The sequence below is a fragment of the Ambystoma mexicanum genome, chromosome 1p (genome assembly GCF_040938575.1).
Source record: "Ambystoma mexicanum isolate Mex_15411 chromosome 1p, UKY_AmexF1_1, whole genome shotgun sequence".
Taxonomy (NCBI): domain Eukaryota; kingdom Metazoa; phylum Chordata; class Amphibia; order Caudata; family Ambystomatidae; genus Ambystoma; species Ambystoma mexicanum.
Genome location: NC_090921.1, coordinates 796,823,604 through 796,842,668, shown reverse-complemented (window position 1 = coordinate 796,842,668; position 19,065 = coordinate 796,823,604). Strand labels below are relative to the sequence as shown.

At 47.9% G+C, this 19,065-nt stretch overlaps 1 protein-coding gene across 4 annotated transcripts in view; it reads right to left on the bottom strand.

Annotated features, from left to right (window-relative positions):
• TDRD10 (tudor domain containing 10) overlaps nt 1-19,065 on the bottom strand; it is a 1,872,714-nt gene that overhangs the window by 1,719,597 nt on the left and 134,052 nt on the right. For all 4 annotated transcript variants that reach the window (XM_069652002.1, XM_069652018.1, XM_069652008.1 and 1 more), the window contains one exon: nt 3,561-3,589. In XM_069652002.1, coding sequence (XP_069508103.1) covers nt 3,561-3,589 — 29 coding nt within the window. The remainder of the gene's footprint in view (nt 1-3,560; nt 3,590-19,065) is intronic.

Genomic DNA, 19,065 nt, shown 5'->3' with positions numbered 1-19,065 from the left:
GTGCTTAGGTGTCTCCTTCCACAGCCACGCCTAGGTAAGAAAAGAGTTCCTGCTTTCCAGAAGAGTTCCAGTGTTCTGAATCTAGGGAGTGGCTCCTGCCCCACCCAACAGGAAAAGTAGTTCCAAACAGAAGAGGATCAGAGGCTCAACTGGCAGGCAAGTAAGCAGCATGGTCTGCTGCAGGTAAGTCCACCCAAGCGTTATGAGCCCGGCGCTTCCAGCGCTGGGACTGGGCATATTTATGAGCCTGGTGCCACTGGCGCCAGGACTGGGTCCAAAAGGTCCCAATTGGGACTGGTTGGCACTCGGAACCTGGGTTATGGATCTGCTTCCAAGGGAGTTGGGAAAACCCTGACCTTTTGGAAGCAGAGATCATGACAAATATAGAGGATCTGCGGATGACGCTCTATACTTAGCTGTCAACCTTTTACTGACTGCAGGGATGACATCGGGTGTTTCCCAGTTAGTAGTTACCCTTTCGTGCAAAGCCCTCTGAAAAGGGACAATAGGTTCCTCCTGTGGTCCCTTATCAAGTATATCCGTAAGGTTATCCTGTTCATACACTGGTGTAGGCCTAGACCAACCCGAGTATTCCATCACCCTATTCATGAGCATTCTATAATTGCTCTCTGCATTGTCTACTGTATCAGGCTTACCAGTGTCAATCCCACTTGCTTCATGTAGGGAGTCCTGAGGATGTTTCAATCTGGACTCTTCTGAGACCAGTTCCTCTGTAATAGGAGGTCTACCATATTCCAAACCAAAGAGTCTCTCTTCATCAGAATGTTCACTCTCCGCAGAAAAAGTGGAAACCGTCGATTTGGATGTCATTGGCCTCGATTAAACTGTTACAGGCTTCGATGTCGTCGACAGAATCGACTGGGACGTCGACAGAATCGACAAAAAATTGTCAAAGGAAATGTACCTAACGGCATAGAGGGGGCTGACACTCGAGACGCTGATGAATCTTCCTTTGACAGAGTCGCTGATGGCGTTGATGACTCAGTTTTCGGCTTCGACGACTTCGACTTATGAGTCGATAGTGTCAACGTCATGTGCGTCACAGAAGCTCTGTCTCGACTCGAGGGTTTCACACTCCATCTCTCGAGGAGATTCTTAGGTTGAAGACTTACAGCTTTTTTGTTTAGTGGGCTTTTCACCCTGGGTATCGCCTCTAGGTGTCTTCGAGCAGGGCAAGGCCGCATTCTCAAATACCTTTAACATGCTTTTGCAGAATTCTTCCCATTGTGCTGGGGAACTATGCTTGGTAGGGCATGACTCTCTCCGGTGAGCTGGAGGATGAGGTGGAAGGCGACCTGTGGCACTTTTCCTTGGCATGTTTAGAAGAGGATGAATGGTGGGATCCAGTTCGTGATCTAGACCGGGAGTGTTTTTTATGTCGAGGAGATAAAGGTCTTGACTCATCAGAGGTGCGTTTGTTCAGGGTAATGGACTTTTCAGGCTTACCTCTCTCCAATTTCCCCATGCATTCCCTCAAGCCCTTCGCCGTCATCGACATACAGTCGTCGCACTCCGAACATGGATGCTCTGCCCCAAGGCACCAAAGACACACCCTGTGAGGATCTGTCATGGAAATCTTAGCCCCACAGTCTCTGCATTTTTTTAACCCAGACAGGAGCGTAGATGGAGCCGATGAAGAGGCCATCTCGTATCGAAGATTTGAAGATTTTCTGACAGGAAACTCGAAGAATTTCAATCTTCTCACAGAACCAAGCGTTACGTTCACAAAGCTGTGAAGCGCGGAAAAACGGAACTGAGCAACGGACACTGCGCACGCTACTTACACCCGTGATGATGTCGATGTCGAGACGGAGGCCTCCGAGGGACAGCGACACGCCAGGCATCGGCACGGAGCACCGTCTACTGGGGAAAAAAAATTCCACAGCAGCAGGGTGGATATTAGGAAATATCAAAGATAAGGAATAGGTGGGAGGACACAATCCATTCGAAACAGCCCTCTACAGAGTTTCAAGTTTCTATCTGGCTCTCTCCCAGGGTCTGGCTCACTCCCAAGGTCTAGCTTTCCCCCTGCATCTGGCTCATTTCCAGAGTCTGATTCTTTTCCAGGGTTTACACCTCCCACTTCTCGCCCATCTACAAAGTATAGTGTGCCTTCTCACCAGGGGTTATGGTGTGCTAGTATCTGCAATCTCTCCTGTTCTCTGGCCACTAGGAGTCTTTTCAGCTGTCATGGTCTTGAAATTGTTTCTTGTCTCCAGCTGATGTCTGCACTCATTTCCCTTCTTCCAGAGTTTCGGAGACCGCACCTTCTTTGTACTGCTTAGGTCCGGTGTCTACTCTTTGAGTTGCTGAGTTGGTCAGATGGTTCTTTGCAATGATCTGATTGGGAGTGAGCCTTTTTCATTTAGAAGTTGGGGGCTATTTTGAATGTATGCCATATGCTTCTAGTGCTGTCAGTCTAGCAGGCCTTGCCCCTCTCTGCAGATAAAGGGGTTGAAGCATAGACAATAGCATATTGGAAAACCTCCCTGCCCCATTCAAAAAGTGATATAGCCCTAAATCCAACCTGGAAACACCAACTCGAAATTCAGAGACAAAGCAAGCAAGCGGGCCAGAACAATGCTTCTTCCCTTGTCTCTGAATTTCTAGTTGGTGTTTTTAGATTGGATTTAGGGCCATATCAGTTTTTGAATGGGGCCTGGAGGTTTTCACTGTGCTGCTTTGATTGAGTGAGAAGGAGGCATGATTTGCGTGTGCAGGAAATGTTGAGATGCGTTTTCCCCACTCTAACCAGTGTTTGGTGTACCTCGCGTCTGAAGAGCAGTGCCTGTGGTTCTACTGAAAGCAACTAAGTGGGACTGGATATTGAAGCTATGGAGAGCAGGTTTTCCTGTCCCTTTACCAGGGCTTGGAAATCCCCAGCAATGTCTTGGACGGATGATGCAAGAAGCATCCACTCCATCATTAAAATAAGAGCATTAAACTAAGAGTACAACACTGCAGGTATGTGCAGGGACTCTGCGAAATCCTGCATGTACCAACTACGGTTAGTGTCTCACAGAGTGGGGCATCCCTGATCCCCCAGGACTCCTCATTTTCCCAAAGAGGTAAGCTCACACAATAGGACTCTCACAGGCCGCTTTGGTGCAAGTCCCACACCTCTAGTCCCCAAAAGAATTAGTAGCCTTGAACAGGACTAAAGTAAACATCGATGTTGTATTGCCTCTTTTGGGTGACTCAACCACAGCCCTAGTGCCTTATGAGGTATTTTAGAGGTCCTAAAATCACCATATCTTGCTTAAGTAAACCAGACTGAAAGGCAATATCATCTACTAGCCAATAAAGTAATAGAAACAAAAAAATACAGGGTTAAGAATATTTCACATAACAAAGTAGCTTGGAAAGGACACTTGCAAGTCAGTAACAGTGCGCATTCTACCGCTCTGTAAAACACCATCAGTGAGAAAAGTATGAATATTAGCAGTATGACCATGGAGAAGAGCATTTTCTATTTTCCACTAAACAGCATAGTAGCTACAAGACCAATATCTAATAAGTAGAATCTGAGCAATACTCACATGGTTGATATTTCCATTAAAATAGGTTGCTGTGGAAATAAGAAGGAAGATGCTTAGTATTGGTCATGAATTGATTGCCCCACTTTCGTTTAATGAGACATCTCAGGCGTAGCTATGTATTTATCATTCTCCACCACACCCAAGAGCCCCCAACTGATTTTCCTTATGGCACTGTCCCTGTATACTGCTTTCTGCTTGCTATGAACCTGCAGCTTGGTCCATGTTTCTAGTGTTAGAACCTTCCTCTGTGATCAAAGGCCTCCAACTTCAATATAGTCTCCATTTCCTAGCATTTTATCGGCCATCTTCCTTCCATATTCTCTATCTTTCCACCCAGTAGAGAAGCAATGAGACATGCAGAAAGAATGGATAGCTTGGGACACAAGGAAATAGTGTGGTACTTTCGAGTACATGAGCAGCTTTTGGTATCCAGAGAGAAAGAGACAGAACAAGAAGATCTACATAAGCAGCTTGGCAGCAGGAGCAGCACAAAAGTGTTTGGTATAAAGACAAAGATGTGTATTTACTGTCAGTGTGAGTTGTGGGAGAGGTATGCTCCCCACACAAAATCTCAATGGATAAACGCTACATAAGCATCACAATCCGGCGCTCAAAATTAAGATTGGATAAGCAGGTGCTAAAAGCAGTTCATAGGTCTCCAGCATTAACCAGTGGACAGGAGCTACTTGGGGGAACTGGAGCTAGTACATAACATTCTGCAAATCTAAATTACACACAAGATAGAAACATAACATTTTGTCCTTTATTTATAACCCCTTATGCTTTAAATGGCCTATCAATGGGTTCTAATGTTTATTTATAGGCTGTCCAAAACGCACAGAGTTAAATTCACATAGGTGTGTTTGTTTGGCGTCAGTTGGCCTGGGGAGCCAAAAGTAGCTCCAGGTAGCTGTTGGTGTCGAGCTAGCCAAGCTCTTTTAGGCTACAAGCAGGAGCTAAATAGGTCCCAGCTCCACTCAATCTCAATTTCGAGCCCTGAAATTACTGGGTCTATGCAATAGCATTTGGGGAATTCATACCAACCTTTGCCTGAACTAACTTCTTACTCACAATCCGGCAATACTACACTGCTTGCAACCCAGATCTTTGGTAACAAGATGGTGTGGCATGGCACGATAGGGACTCTCAGCCAAACAGATGGGTAAGAAACACAGGCAAACACTACACGAGCAGCGCAACCACTGGGGAAGTGGGGCATTGGTCCCTTGCATGAAACACTTTTTAAAGGTAGCAGCCCCTATTGTCCTGCCATGTTTTAAGTTCAGACTTCAACATTACATCTGTTTGCAGCATTGGTGATACAGTGCGGATTCCACAGTTGTTGCACATAACAACTCAGCACCTATATATTCATGCAGTGGACCCCTCGGACCAATACAGTAAATACAGACTTCAAAATGTGCACACCAATAGTCACTGGCTTGTAATAATTAAGTTTGGCGAGTAAGAAGAACAAGTTACTTACCCCTGGTAACGGTCTTTCAACTGGATGTTCCTCCAACGTATTCCTCATCTTTGACATGTAATTTCCAGCTTAGGCTGCTTCTGAAAACTTTTTTCGGCAGAGGGCGCCCTGCGTCAAGTCGATGTCCCTCGAAGGCCTCCATCGAGGGTGGCGTCATCAGATGTTATAAATAGCACGCACAGTGCCTGTTGGCCTCAGTTCTGGTTTGCCCCCCCTCTTTGTGTATCAGAAGTGCCCATAAGCATGGGCATGACAGTACTCAGCCTTGTGGGAACGAAAGCTGTAATGGCAAGGGAAATTCAAAAGAGGGGTAAGGTTGGCAGGGCGATGAGGAATACGTTGGAGGAACATCCAGTCGAAAGAACGTTTCCAAATTCCTCATCTTTGACAGACTCCCAAAGCAGTATCCATGATAGGAGGAGGATGCAGAATTTAGACATGCTGAATTTTCAAAGGGCAGAATAAAGGACTGCCTTGCCAAAAACAACATCCTGAGCATGGGATGAGTATCCAGAGAGTATAGCTTGGTAAAGGTGTGTATGGATGACCACGTTGCAGCATCACAAATGTTCTTAATAGGAACACTTCTCTGCAGGGCAGACGAAGTAACCATGCATCTGGTGGAATGAGCACGTAAACCCTCGGGCGTGTCCTTGCCTGCCAGACTGTAGCATTCCGGAATAGCTAGGATGATCCACCTAGACAAGGTCAGTTTGGAAAAAGCCTGGCCTAGTTTGGCCTAGTCTGTGTCCTGTACGCCCTACAAAGAGTTGGTCATCCAATCTCAATTTGGACATCCTGGAAACATAAAAGCTTATGCTCTCCCAGGGTCCAACCGATACAGCCTTTCCTTGTCCTTACTAGGAAGCGGAGGAGAATAGAATGCTGGTAGCACAATCCTTTGCCTTAGGTGAAACTCTGAAACCCTTAGGCAAATAGGAGGGTATCATCCTCTAAACAACCCTGTCTTTGTGGAAGATAGTAAAGGGTGGCTTGGAAGAAAGCGCTTGCAACTCGCTCACTCTTCTTGCAGATGTAAGAGCAACAAACAGGATGATCTTCAAGGTCAACAACCTCAAAGGACACGAGTGCAATGGTTCAAAAGGAGAACCCATCAGGAACTTTAAAACCAGGTTGAGGTCCCATGCCAGAACCTGGAATGTAGAAAGTGTGATCACATTTGTGAGCCCTTTTAGAAACTGAGTGACCAGAGGGATCTTAAAATAGGAGCATTCCTCTGAAGAGCACTTAAAAATTGAAAGCGCTGCCAGGTATCCCTTAATGGTACCAACCTGTAAACCTTTGTGTGCCAAAGAGAGCAGAAAAGATAGAGCATCTGGTGTTGTACACCGAATAGGATCAACATTCCGGTCTTTGCACCAGTCATAAAATGTATTCCAATGGCAACGGTACAGAGACTTTGTTGCTGACCTTCTAGCCGAAAGCAACACCTCCATCACGTCATCCAGAAGGTCCCAATCCTTATACCTCAACCTTTCAGAAACCAATCGTGAAGGTTGAGAGTATTAACATCTGGATGGAGAACCTGACCCTCCTCTCGCAAGAGAAGATTCTCCCTTAGCGGAAGACGTATCGGAGGACAGATGGACATGTCGATAAGGTTCGGGTACCACGCACTCCTGGCCCAATACGGGGCAATGAGGATCATGCGGTTCCTCAACCTCCGGATTACTTGAGGCATTACGGGGACTGGAGGAAACCCGTACAGTAGGGGGAAATTCCAATCCACCACAAACGCATCTCGTAGAGCACCTCTCGGGGCAAATTCCCTTGAGCAGTACAGCGTGCACTTCCGGTTGATACCGGTCACAAACAGATCCACTTAAGCGGTTCCCCAAAGGGCGAAGATCTCTTGAAGAACTTCCTGAGCTAGTTCCCAGTCATGGGAGACTGTGCTCTGCCTGCTCAGATCGACCGCTGCGTGTTCTCATCGGCCAGGTGATCCGCCGACAGGGAGATTCCTTCTTGTATAGCCCAGTACCAGAGCTGCATTGCCTCTCTGCACAGTGGTAGTGACCCTACGCCTCCCCTCTTGTTGAGGTAGTGCATGGCCACTGTATTGTCCGGCATGATCAGGAAATGTTTTCCCTGTACAGATGGCAGAAAAGCCTTCAGCGCTAGTCTGATTGCCCTCAGCTCCAAAAGATTGATGTCAGTCAAATCGTTGGCATTAGCTCTCCACCCAGAGTGAGGCATCCGTCACTGCAGTGATCTCGGGCCATGGTTCCGAAAAGTGTTCCCCCTTCAGAACATTGTCCTTGCAGGCCCACCACAGAAGATCCTGGGAGGCTCTGGTCAGAATCTGGAGACGGTCTGACATCCGTCCCGAGAACTGGGACCATTGCGATCGGAGAGCCCATTGAAGGGATCTCATCCTTAAGCGGGCCTCTGGCACCGGGAAAAAAATGCAGGATGCCTTGAGGCCGAGCAACCTCAAGAACTCGAAGGCTGGAAGATACTGGGCATTCTGGAATTTTGTCAGCATCTGAAGAATGTTTTCAGCCCTCACCTTGGGTGGCGAGCACCTTCCCAAGGAAGTGTCTAAAACAGTCCCGATGTACAGGAGCTGTTGGGAAGGTGTCATATGGGACTTCTTGAAATTGAGGGAGAAGCCCAGTCTGTGAAGAGTGTGGCAGGTAAAGTTGAGATGATCCAGAGCTTGTTCGGGTGAATGTGCCCTGAACAGCCAATCGTCCAGGAAAGGGTAGACGTGAGCTGCCACCACCACCATCATCAGCTTGTTGAAAACCCTTGGGGCGGAGGTCAACCCGAATGGCAGGACCCGATACAGAGTGCGAGCCACCAACGCAGAACCTCAGGTATTTCCTGTGCTTGAGATGGATTGGCACATGAAAATAAGCATCCTGAAGGTCCAATGACACAAACCAATCCTGAAGTTGGAGGGCCTGAAGGATCTAGGAAAGAGTGACCATCTTGAATTTGTCCATCCTTAGGAACTTGTTCAAGTATCTCAAGTCCAAGATGGGTCTCAGTCCCCCGTCTTTCTTGGGAATAAAAGAATATGGGGAATACCAACCATTGTTTCTCTACGCTACATGCACTGGTTCTATAGCGCCTTTCTCTAGCAGGATTAAAATTTCCTGCACTAGGAGCGGATCCGAATCCTCAGTGTTTCCCCGGTGGATTGACTTTCGGCTTTTTGACAAAGGGAAGGCAGTAAGCCGCGGGCTAGTGTGTCCAGAGCCCATGCATCTGAAGTAATGGCTCGCCATTCTTCGAGATGCTGAGACAGCCTGCCCCCCACTGGTGAGCTGTGACTGAAGCCTTCAGAGCAGTTTTGAAGCAGCAGCAGCTGGGGCCGATGGTACAGAGCCTGCTGCTGGAGCTGACCTGGCATCTCTACCTCGTCCACCACGAGGGAACTTACATTGGCCCCTTTGACTGGCCATTCCTCTCGCCTTTCCAATTGAGGAGTAATAACGAAAAGATCTACCCTCCATGGTTGTCCACTAGCACGAAAAGGCTGAGGCTGCCTAACGGCAGCACCTAAAGGCTTGGCGGCCGCCTTACTTAGAGGTCTGCAACTTCTCAAGGCTCTCGTCAGCTTGGCAGCCAAAAAGATGAGACCTGTTAAATGGCATGTTGAGAAGGCAAACATGCACATCTGGTGAAAAACCCGACTTCCGCAACCACGCAAACCTGCGTATCACGGTGCTCGTGGCCATGGATCTGCTAATCCTATCCGCAGAATCCAATCCAGACTGGAAGGACTCACACATGGCCTCTTTGCCGTCCTGAACAATAGCTAGGAAGCCGTCCCTCACTTCCCCTTTTGGAATGTGCTCAGCCGCCATGGAGATGCACTCCCACAGAGTGTAAGAAGGTTTAGCAAGGTGAAGTTGGTTGATTTCAATGCCATATTCCCCACCGAAAATACCTTCCGCGCCCATCCATCTAAGCGCTTATCGTCCCCATCAGGAGGGATGGTAGGATACGCTGCCTGCTTCGAGGTAGCCATAGCTGCCTGGACCACCAGACTCTCAGGAGTGGGGTGATGCGACAGATAGACGGGGTCGCTACTGGAGGGACAGTGTTTTCTTCTCATAGATTTGTCCACTGCCAGATTAGTCACTGGGGTCTCCAAATTGCTGGCCACCCTTTTCTGAAGAGCCACATGGAATGGTAAAACAGGATCCGTAGGCGGACCCCTGTCCAAAATATCAGTAACATCATCCTGATCATAAGGGGCTGGAGGTCTGGACCAGCCCAGGTACTCCACCACCTTAGACATAAGGTGCCTATATAAAGAGTCGGCATGCTCCCCAGGTCAGGCCTGTCTAACTGAAGCTCACGAGACGTATCGATCCCACTTGCGTTATGCAAAGTGTCACACAGGTCTTGCTTCCTGCTTTCCTCTGAAATTAGGCTCTCCGGCACATTAGGAGTTCCAAACTGGAGCCCAAAGTGTACCTCATCCTCCTCCACCCATTTTCTCCGGCATGGAGGTCAGAGGTTTTGAATGCATCGAAGGTGTCGATTTAGCCAAAACCTTCCTAGGAGGAGCAAATGGTTCCAGGGGCTGAGCCGGTAAACTAGGCACCACAAGAGTCAACGGCTTTGGCGTCGACAACAGTGCCGAAGGCCTGGCAGTCGCCGAAGCCGCAACTGGCACCAACAACAGCGCTGAGGGCTTCGAAGGCCTCGGCGAAGATGGAGACCGTGACTTCTCCCTCTGTTTCGAGTGCTCCTTCGATCCCTTGTCTCAAGACCTTGAGGCCTCCCGATGGGGATCAGGCCGAGTACCCGGGCTCGAAGGCGTGCGAGTATCAGGCCGAGACCGCCTCTTGCCGACTTCCACAGAAGGCGCGGATGGAGCCTTGCCCTGTCTCTCAAAAATCTTAAGCATCTCCATCCGGAAAGCTTCCCACTACACCAGTGTTGATGACTTGGACGGGCATGTCACCCTCTCGGGGGGTACTGCCTGGCGAAGACGAGGAAAGCGACCGGTGGTGCCTTCGATTGAACCGCCTCGACGAGGAGTGGCGGGAACCACTACGAGACTGTGAGCGCTTGGACTTCTTCCAAAGAGCAGAGTCTCCCCTCGACTCATCGGTCGAAGCCCCAGCCGGTCAGGATTTACGGGGCTTAGATACCTTTCCTACCTGCAATTTTCCCTTTCCTTCCCACAATGCCTGCCCCGTTATGGCTTGGCATTTGGAACAAGTATCCGTCTCATGGCCCTCGCCCAGGAACCACAGACAGACGCAATGCAGATCCGTGATCGACATCATGGAGTTGCACTCCTTACACTTTTTGAACCCGGAACGAGGAGTCGTCGGTGTAGAAGATGAAAGTAACAGTACTTCAGAAGTACGAGGCATGCTGAGTTTCACGAAGCAAACACGTTTGAGGAAAAACAGAACTGAGGCCAACAGGCGTTGTGCGTGCTACTTCTAACAACCGATGACGTCTCCCTTGACGGAGACCATCAAGGGACATCGACTCGATGCCATCAGCGTAAGGCGCCCTCTGCCGAAAAAGGTTTCCGGAACATGTCAAAGATCAGGAATACGTTGGAGGACACAATCCATTCAAAATGGTGTGCTGTATATATGTGGAGAATTGAGGGGTCAAGTAACTTCATACCTGGCTAGTAGCTTGCAACATGACTACTGTTTCTTTGGTTGATGGATCTTTTTCTCCTGATTCTACCCAACTAAAATGTATTGAAAATCGAAGTCATGAAATATATTCAGATATTTTATTTAATTTATTGGACATGTGTATGGTGCCTATTTACAAGTGTTTCCAGGCACCACAAGACAAGTTGGGGGTGGGGGAGCACACACATAGAAGAGAACTAATACAACAGAACCTACTTTTGGGGGGTGGTCTGGCCCCTGTGTGACTCTTAAGGGAGCAGGCCCCAGTCTCAGCAGCAGTGGGAATGTTGGCACTGGAGGGGGAGTGGGAAGATAGAGGAGAAAAGGAAAGTCTTGGTAGGGTTTCCCGAACTTAAGATCCAGCTCAAGTCTGGGGGGGCGGGGAGGCCGTTCCAGAGGCAAGAACCAGCAGAGGAAAGGGATCTACCTCCTACTTTCTGCTCGGAGAAACATTTGACCTGCTGAGAGTTGGAGCCCTAGTACCGAAGGACTCCAGCAGTATTTAGGGAGAGAGAGCTAGATGTAGAGAGTTCCCCAGCCCTAGATAGCCTTGTGGATGATGCAAAGGATTTTTAATTTGATCCTTGCGGTGCCCGGGAGCCAGTGGAGAGATTTTAGGGCTGGAGAGATGCAGTCCCTGGGCTTGAGGCCAAGGATAAGTCTCACAGTCCTATTCTGGATTAGTTGAAGGGGACGAAGGGAGGAAAGAGGCAGATTGAGGAAAAGGCTGTTGCAGTAGTCCAGCCTGGAGAGAACCAGGGCTCTGGAAACACTGAGCTTCTGGGGGAAGGTGAGGAAAGGTAGAATACCTCTGAGGATGTGGAGCTGAAAGTTGGACTTGTTTGCAAGGTCTCTGATGTGTGGAGAGAAAGATAGAGGAGTCAAAGGTGATCCCAAGGTTTTTTTCCTCACAAAAGGGTAAGGGGAGGGGGCCCAAGGAGGTTGGCGAGATCTCCGTCTTACTGACATGAAGGCAGAGATCATTGGCAGATCACCATGCCTGAATGACAGTCAGGTACGAGAGAGGAGGTAGAGGATGGCAGCTTAAAGGAGAGCTGTCTGTCGTATGCATAACACTTGACATATATAATCCTTTAGCAAAAAAAAAAAAGAAAGTTAGATTCCAAGTCGCTTTCTAAATCTGAGAAATACTAGGGTAGAAAAAAAGTGGGAAAAACGGGTCAGAAGTTGTTTAATGACATTCCACCTTTGCAGTTGTGTGTGGGGATGTGCGTCTCCACTCCTGGTAGAAGGCGGCAAGGAAGGGAATAAATGCAAACTCGCAGGAGACTTTATGACACTCATGGGAATACAGAAAGAATGCAGCTGCTGATCTATTAACAAACTAATCAAGACTGGTCCCGCTATTCCATCTGTAACCTGTATCCCCGGCCTGTAGCCCTCGCTTTTCCTCCCTTTACACCCTTCCATGAGCCTCTTCAATACTTTAGACTAAATAAATCAATTTCAGTGTGCTCAATTACTGTATTTCCTTGTTGTACTGCGCTACTCTGCTTCACAGCTTGATTCATGCTATATAAAACCCAGCACATGCATACATACACATATCCAAACAGCAACTTCAAAAGCAAAACGAAGAGGTTTGGTTGACCCATGATTCGTATTTGGGTGTTCCGCTAATATCTCCAGTTGCTCTTTTGAATAGGCAGAGATTTTTCCAAAGGAAACCCTAAGTGGCCAGAAACAGCCAAACCTACTTTAAACTTGAGCAGTAAAATGAAGGGCCATCCGAGTGACTACAAGAATCAAAACATTTAAAATCTCAGCACTCTATCGCAGAGATGCTTGTAACATTGATTCCAATAACAATAATAGGTAGCCATATTCTTTAGGATTCAATAAATAAGAGTAGATTATTCGTCCATATTAGAGCAGATACTGTTATTATTATGGTATTTACTGAGCACGAGCCTAGCTTCGAGAAGCAATGGAGTGCTTTACAGACTTATACACAGTACAGTTATACAGTTGGGGCTAGGATACAGAGGAGGGGTAACAGCTGTATAGGGCGGCGGGAGGAGAGGGGCGAATGGTGTAAAGACCGGAGGGGGTTATCTGTACTCCTGCCCTCTATAAGGTGGAGTAGAAGTACAGAGCACCCCAGCCAAGGTTCTCTATTGTGGTAGCAATGGACAAGTAATCAAGGCTTAAGCTCCCATGAGGTGATGCGGGCTGGTTCCTAAGTACAGTGTAGTCTGCAAGCCCCCACAAATGAATGTCCACACGGTGGTCGGTCAAAAAACCGAAAATAAAATCTCGAATTACCAAAATCTCGAAAAAAAAAATCTCAAATTATTTATTTATATGTATTTGTGGGTTCAGGTAAGTATAAAAAAAGGTAAAATAAAAAAAAAATGAAAAAAAGGGGGTTGGGGGGAACCCCCCCATTTCGAAATAAAAACGTATAAAAAAAAAAAAATTCGATATTTTTTTTTCCGAGATTTTCAATTCGATATTTTTTTTCCCGAGATTTTTTTTATTCGTTTTTTTGACCATAAACCTGTCCACACACTATGTTATGTGCTAACACAGTTCTTTATATAAAAATAAGGTTCAAAGATATAGACAATTAATAACACACTTTGTACTCTGGCAATTCTAATATGGCAAATATATAGAATGTCTATGTGGTACCACACTTAGCTATAGATTCCTTTAAAATGCATCAACTGCTGACAGTTATAAGGGCATACAAATCATGCAGCAAGGTGTAACAGCATAGATCATAGGAAGGAAGGCAAGCTAGGTCAAACAATGGCAGAATGCGTTCTTTAGCTCCTAAGACACAATTATGATTGAGAATCCCCCCACCTGGGCAACCTGTAATGAAAGTATTAACAAGCCAAGTATGTTAATGTTTAAATAGTCTTATTTCATGGTCAGAAAGTTGAACCACCCCAATGTACCCTGAGATAGAAGTGTTTCTTCAACAGTTCGTTGGCAATGCCCTCGAGAGTGAACTCCCTTTAAAGCAGGAGCCACAGGACGTCGAGATGCTTGACGAAAAGGGGAACACTTGCAGTGATACTGCAGCTTCAAATTTCGCAGGGCTCTTCTACGATCGATTGTGGAGACCTGTGAAGATCAGGTGTTCGGGGCACCTTGATGCAAAGTGTTCAGTGCCGCAAAGAAGACTCAGTGATGGATGTAGGCCCAGCAGCGGGTGTTGGGAAATGCTTCGGCGGTCCTCAGGCCTATCAGTGCTGCAGCCGCAGCACGTATCTGTGCAGCTTCGCCGATTGGGGCTCGACCATGGGCTGGACTTCTGATCTTCACTTCGTCTGTGTCCTCAGGACGTCTGTCGGCTTCTGGTGGCCGGAAACCCACTGGTGGACTTTCGTCGGTAGCCGACGACCTCTACTTTCTCTGGTGGGACAAAGCAGTCGACGGTGATGGCAAGGGAGCCCTTCGTCCAAATGATCTTAGGCAAAGGTGGAGCGTTGCGGCTTCGGTCGTCGACAGCACAGTGTAAAGCTAGCCCCGTCTTTGGGTGACACAACTTGCTTTCAGCGGTCACGGAAATCTTCCGAACACCGGTCGAGGACAATGGACTTCGATGACCTTGATGTCCTGGTGCTTCACTTCAAGATTCTGGGTGGACCCCTTCCCCGGTCGACAGCCTTTCGGGACTGACTTCCAGGGTACCTCGATGAAGATCACCTTTTGCACAATGTTCCCTCTTAGCTCGGAGAGAGGTCTGCTAGCCAGGTCCTCTCTCGGATCAGTCTTCGACAGACTCAACAGCTTTTAGATTTCGTCAAAGGAAATGCAGTAGCAATTCTTCTTCTTCCAGCTGAGCTTCAAGCATAAGCAGCTTCAAGTTTCAACCATAGCTTCTGAACAAATTGGGAAGTGAGAGATCCCCAGATATGTTCCTCATTCAGTCTGGCTGAACCAGGCTCAGTCAGCCAGTCAAACAGAAGGGCATTCATGGAGGCAGGCAACCAATCAGGCTCACAGGCATTCATTTCCACCCAGACAATCTTGATTGGGGCAAGCATCCAGCCTTTCAGCACACCACACTACATTCATGCCAGTTTCAGGCAGGGCTGTCTCTTTCAATGTCACAACACAGAAACCAGACACCCATAACATGGAATGCATATTGGTCACACACTCCATTCTCCCAGGTCCCACTTCAAGGGTGTACCCACAACATACAGTCACTGGGAAAGCTCTAGCCAGTCTGGTCTGGACTTCCCCACAATACCATAAATGGTTCTTCCATCCAAAAGCCAGTCAGGGGAAGGGACAGACAGGGCTTCCAGGACTTTGGGAAAACAAGGTAACGGGCAATAGAAAGCAAGAGGCACCAGGGGCCATCTTGTCTCCTATCAGGAATCCACTGATCCCTATGGCAGGGCCTGGGTATCCTAAAATGGAGGATGCTCAGAGCACCTGTCAAATTTAGCATGGAGCTGCCACCAGCCCATACCCTGCTCTGTGGGCAACACATTGGTGCCCAAAACCTACACTAGGGGTACATCGGTGCCATAAGGGTCTCTGTTCAACACAACCAAAAAGAGGAAGAGATGTACTGCCAGGAGTCCCAACTGGACTCCTGAGCAACACAGAACACACATAAGGGAGTACAGGACAAGGACATGGATTTCGAATGCATTTACAGCATCACAGACGGCCTCTAGCGAGTAGGTGGCGCAGGGGGCGACGTGATGGCCTAGGTCACCGATATTATACTCATTCTGGCAAAATGTCCTCGAACTACAGTCAACAGTGAAGAACAAATGATTTACCCCTGGTAATGTTCTTTCGATTGGATGTTCCTCCCACGGATTCCTCATCTTTGATACCTCCTTCCAGCGCCAGCTGCTTCGGCAATTTATTTCTTCCAGTAGAGGGTGCTATGCATCGCCGTCGACTCGTGGCCCTCAACGGCCTCCGTCCACCCGAGTAAGACGTCACCATCTTGCACATACTGCACCCATTACTTCAGTGGATCTGTGTGAAATTGACTGCGGCCGATTTTCCTGCGACCGAAATGTTTGCATGGGAAATGCATGAATACAAAATGTTCGTACATTTCCCATGCGAACATACAGAGGTGTGTAGTATAGTGAGCGGAATGCTTTGGGGGTCACCCCTGCAGCCCCCGTTTCTATTTTTTGTTCTGACGGGGGGCTGGCGGATTGTCCCCCGCAATCCTGTCACTGTAGGCCCCCCATCCTTTTTTCATTTATTTTTTTTACCGACCCCACCAAAACACCGAAACACATACCACGAAAAGTTCGAACTTTCAGTAATTAGAAGTTTTCGTGGTGTGTGTTTTAGGTTATTTTGGTGGGGTCGGTAGTTTTAATTTGGACATTTCGTCCTAACCCACTTCAGTTCTAGCTTTCCCTATCTTCAAGAGCACATATATTTGCGACGTCAAGAAGACCAGACTGTAATGGTGAGGCAGGTGTAATATACGGAAATTCTACTGAGGGGCAGGATGGGAGGGGCGATGAAGAATACGTGGGAGGAACATCCAGTTGAAAGAACATTACCAGTTCTTCGAATGGATTGTGTTCGCCCACGTATTCCTCATCTTTGATACACTCTCAAAGCAGTATGGGTGGGAATAAGAGTAACGCTGTGTCCTGACGCAGAGTCCAGGCAATAATATTTTGTATGCAGAGGCCCAAGTAGCAGCCGCACAGATGTCTTGTACCGGTACACCTCTCTGCAAAGCCGATGAAGTGGCCACACCCCTAGTTGAGTGTGCTAGGAAGCCAGTAGGAATGTCTTAGCTGCTAAATAGTAGCATTCTGATGCACATAGTATAATCCAGCGGAATAAGGTTTGCTTGGTCACAGCTAGTACTAATCTATGACCTGTGTAACCCACAAAAAGTTGGTCACCTTGTCTCAGTTCAGCCAACCTGGAGATGTAAAAACTGAAAGACCTCCAAGGATCAAGACCATGAAGCCTCTCTTCCTCCTTGGAGGCATGCAGTGGCAGGTAGGAAGTACAACTGTTTAGCTCTGCACCAGCTGCAAAACATGTTCCAATGGCAGCGGTACAGAGACTTTTTTGCTGGTCGTCTAGCTGAAAGCAACACTTCCATTACGTCTTCCAGAAGGTCCCAAATCCTTGCATCTCAAATATTCAGAAACCAGGCGTGAAGGTTGAGAGTCCTGATCTCTGGATGGAGAATACAACCTCCCTCTTGCGAGAGTAGGTTCTCTCTTTTGGGAAGACGAATTGGAGGGCAGATGGATATGTCCAGAAGGTCTGGGTACCACACCCTCCTGACCCAATCAGGATCATGCTTTTCCTAAACTTCCTCAACCTCTTGATATGAGGAATGACGTGGACTGGAGTAAATGTGTACAGGTGTGGAAAGTCCCAGTCCACTATGAACGCGTCTCCTAGAGCTCTGATCTGAGGAAATTCCCAGGAGCAGAACAGGACAAACTTCCTGGTGACCTTGGATGCGAAGAGATGCACTTGAGGGGTTCCCCAAAGGGTGAAGATCTCTTGAAGGACAACCTGAGCTAACTCCCACTCGTGTGAGAACGTGCTCTGCCTGCTCAGAGCGTCCACCGCAGTGTTCTCCTATCCAGCTATGTGAACTGCTGGTAGGGAGATTCTTTCCCAAACCCAGAGCTGCATTGCCCCTCTACACAGCGATAGTGACCCTACACCACCTCTTGTTGAGGTAGTAACATGGTCAGTGCCGTCTTCCATTATCAGGACATTCTTTCCCCGTACAGACCATCAACGCTATTCTGATTGCCCCCAGCTCCAAAAGTTGGATGTGTAGTTTGGACTGATTGTTACCAACGACCGCTGGGAAGCATCCATAACTACCGTTATCTCCGATCATGGTTTCCAGAAAGGTTTTCCTTTCAGTATGTTCTCCTCGCAGGCCCACCACAGTAGATTCTGCGTGACCTTGGTCGGGACCTGAAGAAGGTCTGTCATTCTAACAGAGAACTGAGACCACTGGGACCCAAGAGCCCATTGGAGAGACCTCATCCTCAGACGAGCCTATGGCACCAGGAAAACGCAGGATGCCATGAGGCAGAAAAAAATAAATTGCTGACCATCTGCCGAATGTGTTAAGCCCTCACCTAGGGTGGCAAGGCTTTCCCTGAGGAAGCATCCAGGACCGTTCCAATCAACTGAAACTTTTGAGAAGTTATCATGTGGGACTTCTTGAAATTGAGGGAAGCCCAGTCTGGGGAGAGTGGCAGGTGATGCCGAGATCATCCAGGACATGTTTGGGAGAACGTGCCCTGATCAGTCAATCGTCCAGGTATGGGTAAATGTGAATCCCTCCCCTCCCGAGACTTGCTGCAACTACCGTCATCAACTTGGTGAAAACACTCGGGTCAGTGGCGTGCCTGAATGGTCAGGTACTTCCTGTGCTTGTGATGAATAGGCACATGAAAGTAAGCATCCTTAAGATATAGAGACCCCTCGACGCTCACACCAGAACAAACGCAACCCATTAAGGAAAAAGGCCCAGCACACCTCTTGCAAGGAGAACAAAGTTTTATTTCTACAAAAATAGAAATGTGCCAGCAAAGCACTCTGCTGCCACGGAACGTTCTGGCAAAGTTAGCACGAGCAACACTTTATGAAGGCACACAGCGTCATCAGTGACTTAATCTTTTTCTTCCACATGGGTTCCTCCATTCGCGTCATCAGGCATGAAGCTACGACTAATTGGTAATTATGTGAAGAAAAATAATACATGCTCTCTCTCTAACCTAATGTGCACGTGGTACTGCAGACAAGACTAAGAGGATACTTCAAGGTCATATCATCACACACCCTAGCTCAATTCGACACGTCTGCGCCCATCCAAAGCTCCCCACCCTCGTTTTGGCTATGTTGTTTTATCACTCGCTGCACCTCGCAGCACAAATCATGTGACCTATGATGAAGGCAACTGGTTCCTGCTTTCTGATCTTTGCTATCAATTGAAGGTTTAACAGTTTTATGGTCGGTGGTTTGGGACCGACTGGTACCTTGGAATGCCGGGAGTCCTGGGATGGGGATATCTGGGTGCTATTACTTAGAGTCAGGACAGTAAGAGCTAGGACAGGGAAGTCAGAGGCTTGTGGCCTCCTTCTTATGGGATCGAGCTCTCAACCCCCTCGGGCCTTGCAGGGCGCATTCCTTCTGGGATATGAATGCTGGCAACATGAGCCAATGAAAGGTTTATGAACCTCTGCAGCTCTGGCCTTTCTCACCAGTGCCCATGCTACAACATATTCCCTATTCTAGCATGCATATTTTGTCCATGTGTGTGACTCGCATCACAACGCTAGACCTCGATTTCAATATGGCTGCTACTATCGAAGATGGTGTTTACTTCCCAATGTACCCTAAACCCTAAAGC